This window comes from Theropithecus gelada, chromosome 2 (genome assembly GCF_003255815.1).
Source record: "Theropithecus gelada isolate Dixy chromosome 2, Tgel_1.0, whole genome shotgun sequence".
NCBI lineage: Eukaryota > Metazoa > Chordata > Mammalia > Primates > Cercopithecidae > Theropithecus > Theropithecus gelada.
In genome coordinates, this window is record NC_037669.1 from 87994467 (window position 1) to 88010486 (window position 16020).

Here is a 16020-nt window from a genome sequence, read left to right on the forward strand (position 1 = left end):
CTGCACTCCAGCCTGGGTGACAAGAGCCAGACTCTGTCTAAAAAAAAAAAAAAAAAAACCAGAAAAGAAAAGAAAAAGAAAATGAGACCCTGGTCTCAGGTTTTGTCTGATCTCTCATTGGTAGGATGGTTTATTCCTAGAGGGGTAGGTCCCACGTTATTAGGAAAGATCATTTTTAGCAGGTTGTGAAGGCTCTTGTCCTGTGAAGAGAAAATAGGGGGAGGAAGGGAGAAAAACAACAACAAACGAACAACAACAACAAAAAGAACAACCCTGGAAAACTGACATAGGCCATATTACCCTGAAGTCCATACATTGGTAGGCAGGTATGAAAATGGCTTATGTATGTAAATAGGTTGCTGTTATTTTGTTCTGAAGTTTAAGTTGTCTAGCCTCAGTTCACAGGGCTTTAAGAAAGCACAGCTTAATTTTCAGTGATTCCTTTTTTTTTTTTTTTTTTTTTTTTTGAGATGGAGTCTTGCTCTGTCGCCCAGGCTGGAGTGCAGTGGCCGCATCTCGGCTCCCTGTAAGCTCCGCCTCCCAGGTTTAGGCCATTCTCCTGCCTCAGCCTCCCGAGTAGCTGGGACTACAGGCGCCCGCCACCTCGCCCGGCTAGTTTTTTGTATTTTTTTAGTAGAGACAGGGTTTCACCGTGTTAGCCAGGATGGTCTCGATCTCCTGACCTCGTGATCCGCCCGTCTCGGCCTCCCAAAGTGCTTGAGCCACCGCACCCGGCCCAGTGATTTCAAATTAGAGAAAATAGGGAAAAAAGGAAAAGAAGGAAGGAGAAAAGAAAGGAAAACATTTTGGAGACTTGTAGCCAGGAAAAATTTTATAATTCAGTACAAACTGTAGAAAATAATAAAAATTGAAAAACATTAGGCAAGACTAGAATCTAGTAACAAGTGTACTATAGTTTATCTTGAAACATAATTTCCGTCTCTCTAGTCCCCATTTTCACAAAAGACAAATCATGGTAGGATTGATTTGTCTGCAAAAATAAGCTTTAGTCTTATGCTTGGCCTGATTATTTGTATAAAGTGCAGTAAGAATGACTATTTACCACATAGGCTCTTTGTGTAATTGGCTTTTATGGAATTTTGTTTTATAAGGAATATCAGATAAGACTTTTTTTAAGCCTTGAGTCCAGCCCTGGGTTTGTGCTGTCAAATATTAACACCTATGTGAGTTTGGGTAAATTTGTCTCCTCTTGAGGTCCCAAGATAACTTGGGGCTCCTAAGCCTGTCGGAAAGTGATATTCTTTACTTACCACAGGTCAGGAACCCTGTACAGGCACTGTGTAGACAAGGTGCCAGTTTTCCCTAGGGGCTTTTATTGGCCCTATAAGTCAACTTTGATTCCTTAAAGGAGTATGTTTCTGTCCGAAAGCATGCCATTCCAGTCAAAGCCTTGATAAAATAACCAGTGTCTCCAATTGTATCCTGTTACAAAAGAAAACAGATTCTTATTGCACTTACGCAAATAAATGTATTGCGTAACTTAAGAATACTCATAAATAGTTTCCAAATTTGGAAAAAATCAGGTAGAGAGAAATATGTTCCAAATTTTGTTTATAGCAGTACACGTTACTCAATTGTTAAAAGCTGCAAATAGCTCAAAACAGGGCCAGGTGGGGTGGCTTATGCCTGTAATTCCAGCACTTTGGGAGGCTGAGGTAGACGGATCACTAGAAGCCAGGAATTCAAGACCAGCCTGGGCAACATGGCAAAACCCCAACTCTAATAAGAATACAAAAATTGGCCAGGCTCAGTGGCTCACGCCTATAATCCCAGCACTTTGGGAGGTGGAGGTCGGCGGATCACAAGGTCAGGAGATTGAGACCATCCTGGCTAACACAGTGAAACCCCGTCTCTACTAAAAATACAAAAACAAAATTAGCCAGGTGTGGTGGTTGGCGCCTGTAGTCCCAGCTACTTGGGAGGCTGAGGCGAGAGAATGGAGTGAACCTGGGAGGCGGAGCTTGCAGTGAACCGAGATCGCGCCACTGCACTCCAGCCTGGGTGACAGAGCGAGACTCCGCCTCAAAAAAAAAAAAAAATTAGCTGGGTGTGGTGGTCCACCCGTACTCCCAGCTACTTGGGAGGCTGAGGCGTGAGAGTCGCTTGAACCTGCTAGGCGGAGGTTGCAGTGAGCTGAGATCGCACCACTGCACTCCAGCTTGGGTGACAGAGGGAGACTGTCTGAAAAAAAAAAAAGAAAAAGTTTTCTTGGCTCTGAAAAACAAAAGAAAAGCAATTTTTTTTTTTTTTTGAGACGGAGTCTCACTCTGTCACCCAGGCTGGAGTGCAGTGGCACGATCTTGGCTCACTGCAACCTCCGCCTCCCGGGTTCAAGTGATTCTCCTGCCTCAGCCTCCCAAGTAGCTGGGATTACAGGCGTGTGCCACCACGCCCAGCTAATTTTTGTATTTTTAGTACAGATGGGGTTTTGCCATGTTGGCCAGGCTGGTCTCAAACTCCTGACCTCAGGTGATATGCCTGCCTTGGCCATCCAAAGTACTGGGATTACAGGTTTGAGCCACCGCGCCCTGCCAGATAAGCAATGTTTTAAGCAAAAAGTCATAAAAGGATAATTTCAGTCTTCTGTTAGTTCAGTCCATGCAGTTAATCCCTGTTCTGTTTGATATTCATGAACATTTCAGCTCTCCATGGGAGTCTTGGAAGTTTTTCCTCTAGTCTACTGTCACAGTCTCCAAAGTTATCAGAAACTTGCATTCAAGAGCACCTGTCAGAGCCCTATAGCTGATTATAAAAAACATCTTTTGAAAAGGATGAAAGTAAAACAACTGTGGATGATAAAGTCTGAGAGCAGTCGTAGTTAAAGACACAATTGATAAGGAAATTTGGTTACTTCTGTGGCATACAACAATTTTACATAATAACCATAATTACTTTTTTTTTTTTTTGAGATGGAGTTTTGCTCTTGTCACCCAGGCTGGAGTGCAATGGCGCAATCTCAGCTCACTGCAACCGCTGCCTCCTGGGTTTGAGCAATTCTCCTGCCTCAGCTTCCCAAGTAGCTGGGATTACAGGCACCCACCATGATGCCGAGCTAATTTTTGTATTTTTAGTCGAGATGGGGTTTCACCATGCTGGCCAGGCTGGTCTTGAACTCCTGACCTAAGTTGATCCACCCACCTTGGCCTCCCATTGTGCTGGGATTACAGGCATGAGCCACCGTGCCTGATCCATAATTACTTCTGATAACATATGCTAAGACATATCAGAATCACAGGAATTTCACACAATTCTGGAACACATAATAACACATTTATATAAATATAATCCAAAGAAGGTTAAACGCCATTTCATATTTGACAATACTTCCTGTATGACTGTATTATTTATCTCAAACAAGTCTAATATATCTCTTCTGGACTTCAGGGGACTAATAAAGAAAAAAATGCAAACCGAAGTTAGAATGTGCTTTTGGGGAGTTTGTCAAATATAAAAAATCTTAAAACACTTGATGCTGATGGCAGTGGCTACGCCATCAGGCTGGCTGCAGCAGGGAGGCACGGCTTGGGCTGCACACACCGTGGAGCTGGTGGGAGCCCTGGGAGCCCTGGGAGCCCCACCTCTTCTGATTCCTTCCTTCGTTCCTGATTTTCAACCAAGAAAATCCCCAATCCGGCCACTTACCTAAGAACAGGTCTTAGGCGAAAGACTGCTCTCTACCATCCCAGAAGTAGGAAAAACTCAAACTTGCCTTCTCTGTTGGAAGCGAGCTCCAACTCCAGAAAGGAGTTACCTACCTTCCATCATCACGGAAGCAGGAAAACTTGCCTTCCTTGTTGGAACAAGTAAAACTCCAGAAAAAGAAGTTGTACAGTAAAATAAACTTTAGATGTTAACCAAATTTGGGAAGATCAGGAATTTTGTGGAATGTGGAGTGGGGCTCCCAGGCCTTAGGAAATTGTCCTATAGATTTGAGCCATAAAGATAGCTCAAGCTGGTACCAAGCACCGATAGGAGATCTGTCAAAGGTCAGGGGCACCTCCACTCAGAATCCTTTTGTGGTTGCTAAACCGTCAACCCAAAATATCTGAGACAGGTCTCAGTCAACTTAGAAAATTTATTTTGCCAAGGTTAAGGACGCACACATGACACAGCCTCAGGAGGTCCTGACAACATGTGCCCAAGTGGCCTGGGCACAGCATGGTTTTATACATTTTAGGGAGACAAAATAAATCAATCAATACATGTAAGATTTACATTGGTTTGATCTGGAAGGGCAAGACAACTCAAAGTGGGAAACTTCCATGTCATTGGTAGATTTAAACATATTCTGATTGGCAATTGGTTGAAAGAATTATTATCAGTAGAAAGGGATATCTTGGTTAAGATAAGAGGTTGTGGAGACCAAGGTTTTACCATGCAGATGAAGCCTCCAAGTAGCAGGTTTCGGAGAAAATCGTAAATGTTTCTCATCAGACTTAAGTTTTGTGTTGATGTTAACGCTGGAGGGTATAATGAGGCATGTCCAACCCCCACTTCCCATTATGGCCTGAACCACCCTTTCAGGTTAAATTTTAGAGTGCCTTGGCCAAGCAGGGAGTCCATTCAGATGGTTACTGGTGGCCTTCAAATTTTATTTTATTTTATTATTTATTTATTTATTTTTGAGACGGAGTCTCCCTCTGTTGCCCAAGCTGCAGTGCAGCAGCGAAGAGATCTTGGCTCACTGCAACCTCTGCCTCCGGAGTTCAAGTAGTTCTCCACCCTCAGCCTCACCAGTAGCTGGGTTTACAGGCGCGTGCCACCACGCCCGGCTAATTTTTGTATTTTTAGTAGACATGGGGTTTCACCATGTTGGCCAGGTTGGTCTCCTACTCCTGGCCTCAGGTGATCCACCCGCCTCTGCCTCCCAAATTGGCAAAGTGCTGAGATTACAGGCGTGAGCCACTGCGCCCGGCCTCTCCTTCTTTTGAAGACTGGGCCTCTTAACAGCTTCTTAGGCCTGAAGGATCCTGACAGGGCCGGGCTGCACCACACTCCCTCGTGTTACAAATGGGGAAACTGGGGCACACAGCAGAGGCGTTTTTCCTGAGATCACACAGCCAATCAGGGCGAGAACTGAGAATCGAACCTAGATTTCTCCAGTCCATGTTTGTGATTCCGAGTAACTCATGTTATTTTAAATCGACACTTGTCTTAAGAACGTTCGGACGGGGGAACCATTGAGAGTTCCCGAGGGGCGAATACTCAGTTCTCAATAGATTCCTGCGGGAAAACCTGGCTGCGCCGGCGCGTGCGGGTGCTTTAAGGCAATCTGGTCACAGCAACCCACGTGTCCTCCGCTTCCGGGATCCTTAAGGCCGTCTTTTCGGGTGGTAAAACCCGGCCCGCCGTCACGTCATCTTGGGAAGTGTAGTTCCACCTTCCTCCAGATGTAGGGGCGTGGGCGACTTGGAACTGCATTTCCCAGCAGGCTGCGCTCGCCGTTAGAGTAGCCGGACGACGGGCTGGTGGGGTGAACCCCTCATCCTGGGTCTTTTAATTTCTCAGGCGGAACGAGTGGCGGCAGACAGAGGCCTTTGGCGGCGCTGTCTGTGGGTTTTCTGAGCTTGGGGAACTGGGTACGGAGATCGTGGCGCCGGCCGCCGATCACCCAGCTCTGCTTCCAGTCGTGGGGCAAAAAGCTGAGGCGCTTCTCCTTTAATTGCGGTGGGCGGGGCGTGCCGACGCGGCCCGCGTTGCTATTGGTGGCCGTTGGGGGCGCGGAAACTGAACGGGCCGCAACGGCCACCGCCGCTGCCTTCGGCGCTGCCAGCCCGGCCATGGCTGCGCCCTGCGCGGTAAGCCCAGCTGACTGCAGCTCCCCAGGCCTCAGTCTCCCCGCTGGGACACTGGGCGCCTAGTGGCCAGAGCGATGGCTGCGAGGGGCGGGTGGGGCGCCAGGTTCCAGGGTGGTCCTCTTCAGGTCCAGTTTACCGTCTGTGCTGGGTCGGGCACTTTCTGAGCCCCTCCTGCGTGCCAGGCCCTGCGCTGGATTTCTGGAGCGAACAAACAGGCCTCTGCCTCCATTGTTTGCATCCTAGCGAGGGACACACGACCAAGTCCTGACTCATGTGTGACCTGGGACTGGTATCGGGCCTCTGTAGTCATTCTCTCTGTCCTTAGCAATTGGTGGCTGCGTGGGGTCTTGTTGAGGGTACACCCTGCTCCAGCAGAGGGGTACAGCAGGACGCTGAGATGCCTGGGCCTGCAGTGTGAGCCGGGTGGAGTCGCCCTCTCTGAGTCCACGTTCCTGCAGAGGTCCTCATTTCGAGAGATTCCTTTGAACGGGCCTGGCCTTCTGGCTGATAGGAGAGTCAGGGAGGCTGGGTGCCTGTGATGCCCTGAGGCGGCCTGGCCCTCTGGCTGATTGGAGAGTCAGGGAGGGTAGGTGGTAGCCTGTGATGCCCTGAGGCACTTGAGGACGTGGACGGAGAGTCCAGGCTAGGATACCGACCTTTTGACCCTTTTGACTCCTAATCTGGTACTCTACCTCCCTTCCTGCCCCTTCCCCTCCCCCCCCCCCCCCCCCCGTGTGTAAACCACTGTTGAGGGAGATGAGGCCCACATGCAGGGAGCTACAGAGGGGAGGCTGTGTTGAGAGATATCACGGGACCTACTGGTCAGGGGTGGACCTGAACTTGCCTCTGCCTGCTGAGCCTAGAGGCGGACACTTTCTTACCCATGTTCTTTCAAGAAGCTCAGGTGAGAGCAGAAGGCTCTTTTGGGGACCCTCCCCCAGCTACTTCTCCCTCTGTTGTTGAAAGGAGACTCTGACAGGTGCGTTAGGGGTGGAGCTGGGCACAAGGCCATAGGGCCTTTGTTCTGGTTACTGCTGTGTAGGGTGGCTTTGCTATGCCCCAAGGACATCCTTTCCCAAGAGGAGCCTTTGTGCTTCCTGGAGCACCCAGAGTGCTTCTTTGAGGTTTGTGATACTTAGTGTAGGGGGAGTTGTTTGGGTGGCTGTATTATAACCTTTCAAGTGTTGAGATCCTAGCTGCTATTGGAAGGACAGAGTCTCCGGAGTATTCTCTCTGGTGTTTTCCTAAGCAATGTCCTGAATGGCCTTGCTGTTTCTCTGATGTTGGGTAGAGTAGAGTTGGTGGTGATGCCATGGGGACCTGTCCAGGGCTGACCTTTTGGGTTCACTGGCCAGTCTGTGGTGGCATTGAGGTGATAGGATCTGATTCCTGAGAAAAGGTTGGGGGATGCTGTAAGGTTCCTGTTTTCTCTCTCTAGGCTTTTAAAACATAACTTTATTAAGATATTCGTATACCATAGAATTCACCTTTTAAAGTGTACAGTTCAGTAGCTTTTAGTACATTCACAGTGTTGTGCAGCTGTAATCACTAATTCCAGAATATTTTCATCATCCCAAAAAGAAACTCCATACTCAATAACAGTCACGCCGCTTCTTCCCTTTCCCCATTTTCTCCCAACCCTTGGCAATCACTAATATATTAATACTTTCTGTCTCTATATATTTGACTATTCTGAACTTTTCATATGAATGGAATCAGACAAAATGTGGCCTTTGGTGTTTGACTTCTTTGACTTAGCATGTTTTCAGGGTTCATCCATGTTGCAGCAAGCATCAGCACTTCAGTCCTTTTTATGGCTGAATAATATTCTGTTGTATGAATATGCTACATTTAGTTTATTCAGTCATGTGTTGATGGACATTTGGGTTTATTCACTTGTTGGCTATTAAGAAAAATGCTGCTCTAAACATTTGTGTACCAGTTTTTGTGTAAACCATGTTTTCAACTCTTTGGGGTATTTACCTAGAATTTCTGGGTCATTTGCTAACTATGTTTAACTACTTTATTTTTTATTTTATTATATTTATTTTATTTATTTATTTTTTGATTAGTAGTTTCACTCTGTTGCCAGGCTGGAGTACAGTGGTGCGATCTCGGCTCACTGCAACCTCCTCCTCCCGGGTTCAAGCGATTCTCCTGCCTTAGCCTCCCAAATAATTGGGACGATAGGCACCCACCACCACAGCTGGCTAATTTTTGTATTTTTGGTAGAGAGGGTTTTCACCATGTTGGCCAGGCTGATCTTCAACTCCTGACCTCAGGTGATCTGCCCGCCTGGGCCCCTAAAGTGCTGGGATTGCAGGCAGAGCCACTGTGCCCGGCTAACTACTTTTTTTTAGTCAGGGTCTTGCTCTGTTGCCTAGGCTGGAGTGCAGTGGTGTGATCACAGCTCACTGCAACCTTGAACTCCTGTGCTCAAGCAGTCCTCCCACCTCACCCTCCTGAGTAGCTGGGAATACAGGCACAAGCCACTACGTGTGCCTTATTCTTTAATTTTTTTGAAGGGTCAGGATCTTGCTGCGTTGCCCAGGTTGGTCTTGAACCCCTGGCTTCAATTGATCCTCCTGCCTCAGCCTCCCAAAGTGTGGAGATTACAGGTGTGAGCCACTGCACTTGACCTATGTTTAACTTTTTGAGGAACTGCCAAATTGCTTTCTACAGTATCTGCTTTTTTTTGTTTTTTTTTGTTTTTTTTTTTAAAGATCATTTTGTTTTTTCTGGGTGTCTTGCATTTTCATGTGATTTTTGGGATCAGCTTGTCAGTTTCTGCAAAAAAGACACCTGGGATTTTGATAGAAATTATGTGGAATTGGTAGACCAATCTGAGGAGTATTGTAGTATTGTATCTTAACAATAGTAAGTCTTCCTGTTCATGAATGTGGAATGTCTTTCCATTTTTTAAGTCTTCTTTCATTTCTCTTAGTGATGTTTTGTCATCTTTACTGGACAAGTCCTGTACTTCTTTTGTTAAATTATTCCTAAGTATTTTTTTATGTATCATAAGTTAAATAGTTTTATTTTTTGGATTATTCATTGCTAGTGTACAGAAAGACAATTGATTTTTGTGTCTTGATTTTGTATCCTGCAACCTTGCTGAACTCATTTGTTCCTTTTTGTTTTTGTTGAAGTGTTTCCACCGTTGATATATTAGTTCGAATAGTTTTTAGTGGATTCCTTAGGATTTTCTTTATATAAGGTCATGCCTTGAGCATTTTTAACCCCACCCCCCCGGCTGTTATAGGAAGAGTGCTGGCCCCGGGGAAGCCCCTTCCTCACCCAGGCTTCACACATTTGACCCTGGCTCTCCTCCAGGAGGACCCCTCGCTGGAAAGGCATTTTAAGGGCCACCGAGATGCAGTTACCTGTGTGGACTTCAGTATCAACACAAAGCAACTGGGTAAGAAGAGGCACCTTGTCTAGGTGCTAGGTTATGAGCCGAACAGGCCAAGTTTTTACCTTGGAGGTGTGGTGGTTGGGGAGCAGAGCACGAGGACTGCACAGCTTTGTCTAACCTGTGTCTTGCTTCTGTGTGCCAGCTCTTTGGGCACTGGGCTTCACAGCTCCATTTTACATGCAGAGCCTGAGGGTCAGAGAGGTTAGGGGCCTTGCTAAGGCCACACAGCTTTTGAGGGTGGGACTGGGATCTGGGTCTTTTCCGGCACACCCTAGCCACCTTTTGGGTCTGTCTTTTGGTGTGGGCCCTAAACAGTGACTCCTTTTCCTTGAAGCTTTATTGATTCTGTTGCCCACAGTAATAAGGCGCACCTTCTTGTTGAAGAGCCTTGTCGGTGAGAAGGCTGTTGAGCAGAGCCGGGCACCCCCCTCACTCCCACTGCCCTTATGCTGCAGCTGAGTGTCCCCCTTCCTTGGTTGCATAAGCTTTCGTACACAACTTTTATGACTGCACTTTCCAGTTCCCACAGAGGAGACTTGCCCCTTCATCCTGTCATCAAAGCCCTCTGGTGTGTAAAGGTTAAGAGGGAACTGAAGTCATTTTTGGTCAATTTTGGGGACCTCCTTTAGGCTTCATACTGAGTTGGACCCTCTCAATGGGAGGGGCTGGCTTCCCAGCCAGGGAGGACTTACTCTCTGGTGCCCTCAGGATGTATCTGGAAGGAGACCCCGGGCCCCATGGGAATGAGTTTTCCCAGAGCTCGGATTGCAGTCCAGGGCTGGCATGGAAGGGCCTCGGTCTTGTTCCCATGTGGGTGTGCTCCTTGGAGAACTCTCGGCCACAGGTTCTCCACCTCCAGACCACACCTCGAGATGTGCTCTGCTCTATGGGAGACTTCTCACGGTCCTGTTTGTGGATGCCAGGGAAGGTGGAGCTGGGCCAGTTGCTCCTCCTGCCTCTCCAACGTCTTGGTGGAGGCTTGAAGCCCGTTAGAGCTGCGGGTCATAGCATTACCCACTGTCCTCAGCCAGTGGCTCCATGGACTCATGCCTCATGGTCTGGCACATGAAGCCGCAATCACGCGCCTACCGCTTCACTGGCCACAAGGATGCCATCACCTGTGTGAACTTCTCTCCTTCGGGACACCTGCTTGCTTCTGGCTCCCGAGACAAGACTGTCCGCATCTGGGTACCCAATGTGTGAGTCATAGACTTTGAGGAGGCTTGTCAGAATTTGGGGCCCTGGTGCCAGAGCCATCCCCACCGAGGTCCCCTAGCTTGGCTCTGGACTTGTCACAGTGGAACTTCTACTCTGCTTTGGAAGAGGTGCCATCAGAGGCTGGGGCTGTAGTTGGAGCCCTCCCCTCAGGGTTGGAAGAGGAATTCTGGGCTGACCCCATCTATCCCTAAAGAAATGCCACCTGTTACTCTGTTCATGTAGGTGGAGCCTGGGGGCGGTGCTCTGTTCACATAAGAGAGGCTCTGGCGTTCCCTTGTGGAGACTGGGGTTCTTGGGCTTGGCTACCTTTGGGAGGGGTGCTTGAGGAGTAGGGAGAACTTTGATGTGCTTGTGGGCTCTCATGTCACTGTTATGGGTTTCCTCACTCTTGGATGCCTGTCCTTGTAGCAAAGGTGAGTCAACTGCGTTTCGTGCACACACGGCCACAGTGAGGAGTGTCCACTTCTGCAGTGATGGCCAGTCCTTCGTGACAGCCTCTGACGACAAGACAGTCAAAGTGTGGGCAACTCATCGCCAGAAATTCCTGTTCTCCCTGAGCCAGCACATCAACTGGGTCCGCTGTGCCAAGTGAGCATTGTTCTGTCTGGAGACCCTTGGAGGAACCCTGGGGATTGGGGGCTGGCACAGGGGCTTCTAGGTACCAACTTGTGACCTCGGGCAAGTTATTTAGGCATTGTTTAAGCTTCCTCAGCCTTGGTTTCCTTATCTGTAAAATGGGAACAATAATAGCTCCTGCATTGTATGTTGTTGAGAAGCTTCACAGAGCAGATGCATGACATGTAAGTTAGTCCATAGTCAGCCATGATGACCCTCTGACATCTGTGTTGGCAAAGCACAAACTGGGTCAACAGGGGCCATTTATTATCAAAAACAACAATTAGGTACTTTCAGTACTATCACTACACGTTTTCTTTTTGTCTCTTAAGACAGTTCTGCAAGCTAAGTGGTATCATTTCCATTTGAGGAAATGGGGGCTCAGAACAGTAGTATCTTGTCCCAGGGCACACGGTGGGTCTGTGGCAGAGCTGGAGTTTAAACCCAACTCTCTCTGACAGTAAGGCTTGCCTACTTTCCAATGGGGTGTTCTCAGAGGATGATTTTGCTCCAGAGCTCCCAGATAGGGGCCCAGGCTTCTGAGGTGGGGGGCTTATCCTGGAGGCTGGCCTTCCCGCTGGCCGGGGAGCCAGTGCTGTGCAAAAGGGGCCAGGTGACCCAAAGGACCTTTCAAGGTCCAAGAATTGCAGACAGATAGTCCTACTTCTAGCTTATTTGGTTCTTTTCAACAGAGCTTCCTCATGGGTCAAATATCTTTGCTTCAGAGGAAGGGTTTGGGGTGCCAGGTGACATTAGGGGACCACATGAGTCAGAAGTTGGGGACTATTGAGCTGTGTTCTTCTGGGGACCCCATACAAGTTACTGTTCTCCAGGGCACCCCCATTCCTTTGTCCTAGGAGACCCCTGATGGCTCTTAGAGGCTTTATGATTAGGGTCCTGAGATCAGGAGGGGCCAGGACAGCCAACTTGGGTGTCAAGTCCATATTGGGCCTTTGGTGGCAGTCCCCAGGACCTCATGCCTTTTGTTGGCAGATTGTGTCTTGCTGACCCACACTTGAGTCAAATGTAGACTCGGAGGACCTGGTCCCAGAGTAATGACACTGATGGTGAGCTTTTGGCCACCTTTGTGCAAATGTTGCTGGCAGGCAGTGCCGGCTGCATGTTGCTATGTGCTGTGCATCAGGGACAGTGCTGGGGCTTTATGTGCATGAGGCTGCTCTGTGCTCACCCGTGAGGCGGGCACCATTTTTTTTCTTTTCTTTTCATTTATTTATATTTGGTTTTCCTCTAAGTCAGAAAGAACTTCTCTTTTTCCCTTTTGGTCAGAGTTTGCTGTTGGGGTGGGAGGGGGGCTGTTTGTGCATGAAGTTACGTAAGAAAACAAAAACAAGAGCAACAGGAAAGAACAAAACAAGAGCAACAGGAAAGAAGTTTCACAGATTCAGGAAGAAAAAAATAAAGGAAACATTTTTATAACATTTAAAATTAAGTCACAGGCCAAGCTTGAAGGCTCATGTCTGTAATCCTAGCACTTTTGGTGGATGAGGCGGGAGGATCCTTTGAGTCCAGGAGTTAGAGGACCAGCCTGGGCAACATAGTGAGACCCCCATCTCTGCAAAAAAAATATAATAACAATAAATAAAATTAGCTGGGTGTGGTGGTGCATGCCTGTAGTCGAAGTTACTTGGGAGGCTTAGGTGGGAGGATCACTTGAGCCCAGGAGGTTGAGGCTGCAGTGAGCTGAGATCACACCACTGCACTCCAGTCTGGGCGACAGAGCGATACCCTGTCTGAAAAACAAAACAAAACCAAAACCAAAATTTAGTCATAGTTTCCTGAAAAGCTCTTTAGAAGGAAAAAAAGAAAAATGATCAAGTGCTAAAAGTTAACTATTCTCAGAAACAAAGTATAATTTAAGATATGACCAAATAAACAGAAGTAACATTGCCTCCTAGGATGCGATGCATTTGTTTCTGAAAAGACATATTAGGGTATTCAAATTAAAAAAAATAATAAATCACAGCAGGGCATGTGACCCCGGGTGGTTCCTGCAGGCAGATAATAGGCACTTGGGGAAGAGTGGCTGTGGAAGATGGTGTGTGGCACCCATGTCATCTGTTAGTCCGAGGTGTGACTTGTGCCCCACCCGGTTCAGGTTCTCCCCCGACGGGCGACTCATCGTGTCTGCCAGTGATGACAAGACTGTTAAGCTGTGGGACAAGAGCAGCCGGGAATGCGTCCACTCGTATTGTGAGCATGGCGGGTGAGTCTCCGGATGCTGTCCTCCACTTGTAGGCGCTGAAGCACAGAGCACAGACCTGGGCCTGAGGAGGCCCAGTGGCCTTCAGTGGCTGGAGCCGTGGAACCAGCAGCCTTATCACTGCTGCCCCTTGTCTGGTGCTTTTTGTGAGGTCTGGCAACCTAGCATTGTATCTCTTCCTGTGTGGATGGTAGCTTTGTCTCCATTCCATGAATAGCAGGAGTGCTTAACCTCAAGCCACACAATTCTTTGGAGCTGTGTAATTATTTGTGCTCCTCTTTTTCTCCTTCACTTTCTGGTTCTCAGGATTACAACTTGTCTGTCTGTGAGCAGTTGACACTCAGTTGCCCAAACTACATTTTAAAGCCTCTTGGTACGTTATCCATGGTGATGGCTTTACAAAATTCTCACTGGGTTCTTGTAGCAGATGGTGGCTGTTCATGTTGTGCCACATCATCAGGAGAGAGAGGTGCCCGCATTTGAGTAGAGACCCCAGCTTCTGCCCTCCTTCGTTGGGCTGGGAGCCACAAGGGCTCCTTGAGAGCTGGATGTGATACCAGCCTGGGAATCACATATGGGTGTAGTGAGGGTTCTTGGCCTGTCTTCTAGAGAGGGGTGGGCCAGTGGCCCTGTAGCCCTGCTGGACCTTCCCACCTGTGCCTCAGGTGGCAGGATCTGCCCCGCAGCCACCCCTGGGAAAGGTACCAGTTCCAACTTTGAAAACCCCAGGGGAGCCTGGCTGACTTTTGGGTTTGAAGATAGCCCTCTCAACTTGTATTTAAAATGGGCGGTGGGATGTGCTCCCTGGTCAGTCCACCTTAGTTTGTTGCTGGCCACTGTTCTCACCTTTTACTTCTTCTTGCTCTCCCTTGGCCACCTGGTAAACAAATGTGACAGAAAGGAGGTGTCTGGGTCAAGGGACCAGCATGGGCAGGACACAGGGATGGGAAAGCACTAAATGTTTCTGGGTCCATCTTGAACCAGGGCAGACCTCCTATAGTGCATAGTGGCCCCTGTCTTTCCAGCTTTGTCACCTATGTGGACTTCCACCCCAGTGGAACATGCATTGCCGCTGCCGGCATGGACAACACAGTGAAGGTGTGGGATGTGCGGACTCACCGGCTGCTGCAGCATTATCATTGTGAGTGGTGAACAGCCTCCTGGGCCTGAGGGCAGCCCTAGTGGGACTGTGCTGGTGTTGGATGTTGTTCTGTGCTGTAGTGCTTAAATGGGACTGAGATGGCCTTGGGCAGGAAGGTATCCTGGGTCTGTTGGGATTCCAGGGGTGAGAGTCTGTGCCCTGGCTGGCCTGGCTTGGAACCTTGGCCAGGAGATGGAGCCTGGTGCTACCTGGCTTCCACTGAGCCTTCGATGCCCACCTCTGAAGTGGCAGAGTCTCACACGTACTGCAGGGCCAGATGGGGAGTCCTCACTGCGGCTCTGGCCAGGGCTTCGCTTGAGGACCACTTCTCAGGGGCATGCCACTTGCCTTTCCTGGTGATGGAGGCTCTGCCCTCCAGGGCCAAGGTGACAGCCCTTGACCTGTGGTAAAGGGAACAGGGCTGTCAGTAGAGGCCAGCATTGGTGAGACCATGGCCACCTCTGGTCTTACAGTATCCTCCACAGATGTAGAGTCGCAGGGAGGGTTGACTTAGCTAGGGGCCAGGCCCAGGATGGTAGCCCTTGGAAGGCAGGGTGGCAGGCAGTGGACATGGGCTCATGCAAGGTTCCAGGTGGGAGTTGGAGGGCGAGGGCAGACTTAGACATGCCCAGGATGAGTTAGCTGAGAGTATTGGGTAGGGAACTGGCCTGAGAGCAAGTATGAGTGGGCAGGGCCACGAGGCACCCCAGTTCCAAGGATGGGCTCAGGGAAGGGAGCTGGTGAGGGGTCATTGGAGAAATTGGGAATTGTGCAGCTGACAAAACAGAGATAAGTGAGACTGGACCAGGGAGAGACCAGGAAGGAAGGCAGAGCTGGAGTTGTTTGAAGAACCGTGGTCGTTAACCTGGGACTAAGCTTAAAGTTCTTGGGCTTGCTTCCATAAACCACACCTGAAATGGGAAGTACATGGCTGGACACAGGTGTGGGGCTCCAACACCACCACCCCCCACTCTACCCCTACCCCTGCCACACGCACACCCTTCCTAGCTAACTCTTGGTGTTCAAGGACAGCACTTTCTTTGGGGTAATGGAGGTGAGCACGCCTTTCCAGAATGGGGAGAAGATCCTAGTCTTGAAAAGCACATGGTGGAGAGTGGGCTCCGCAGCCGGCTTTTAAAGCATTCCTGGCCGTGTGATGTTGGGCAGGTCATTTGACTCTGTGGGGCCTCTGGGACAATGATGGGGCCTGTCTCACAGGAGGTGTTGGGAGGGTTAATGAGTTGTTTCATATCAAGAATTGAGAGAGTGGCTGGCACAAAATGAGGGGAAGGAGATACAACGTTAGTGATGATGACAATGACACTGTCTTGGTCCTGTTTGGTCTGGTGAGGCCAACCTGGTTGGTTAAGGCCTGTAGTACCCTACAGCACCACCAGGTGTCAGGGGCCAGCCGCAAGAACCTGTTTCCCTGCCCCACGCCCTGCACAGGAAACCCTGGGGTTTGTTACCAATGCTCTTTCAGACAGAGGCTTCTGGAATAGAAAAGCAGTGGGGCTTGCCTCCACTTGGAGCCCATACCTCTCCCATCCCTCCTTCAGCCTTCTGCTCTGGGCCAGGCCTGAGTGAAGGG

General features: G+C 49.0%; 1 protein-coding gene across 3 annotated transcripts in view; it reads left to right on the forward strand.

Annotated features, from left to right (window-relative positions):
- Nucleotides 1–5441: 5441 nt before the first annotated feature.
- The window catches only part of POC1A (POC1 centriolar protein A), an 82403-nt gene continuing 71824 nt past the window's right edge, over nt 5442–16020 (forward strand). For 2 of the 3 annotated variants that reach the window (XM_025377693.1, XM_025377695.1), the window contains exons 1-6: nt 5442–5819; nt 9153–9237; nt 10262–10433; nt 10861–11040; nt 13184–13291; nt 14314–14429. In XM_025377693.1, coding sequence (XP_025233478.1) covers nt 5802–5819; nt 9153–9237; nt 10262–10433; nt 10861–11040; nt 13184–13291; nt 14314–14429 — 679 coding nt within the window. In that variant the 5' untranslated portion in view covers nt 5442–5801. Of the gene's footprint in view, nt 5820–9081; nt 9238–10261; nt 10434–10860; nt 11041–13183; nt 13292–14313; nt 14430–16020 lie in introns of all 3 variants that reach the window. The other variant, XM_025377694.1, reaches the window with a different exon arrangement.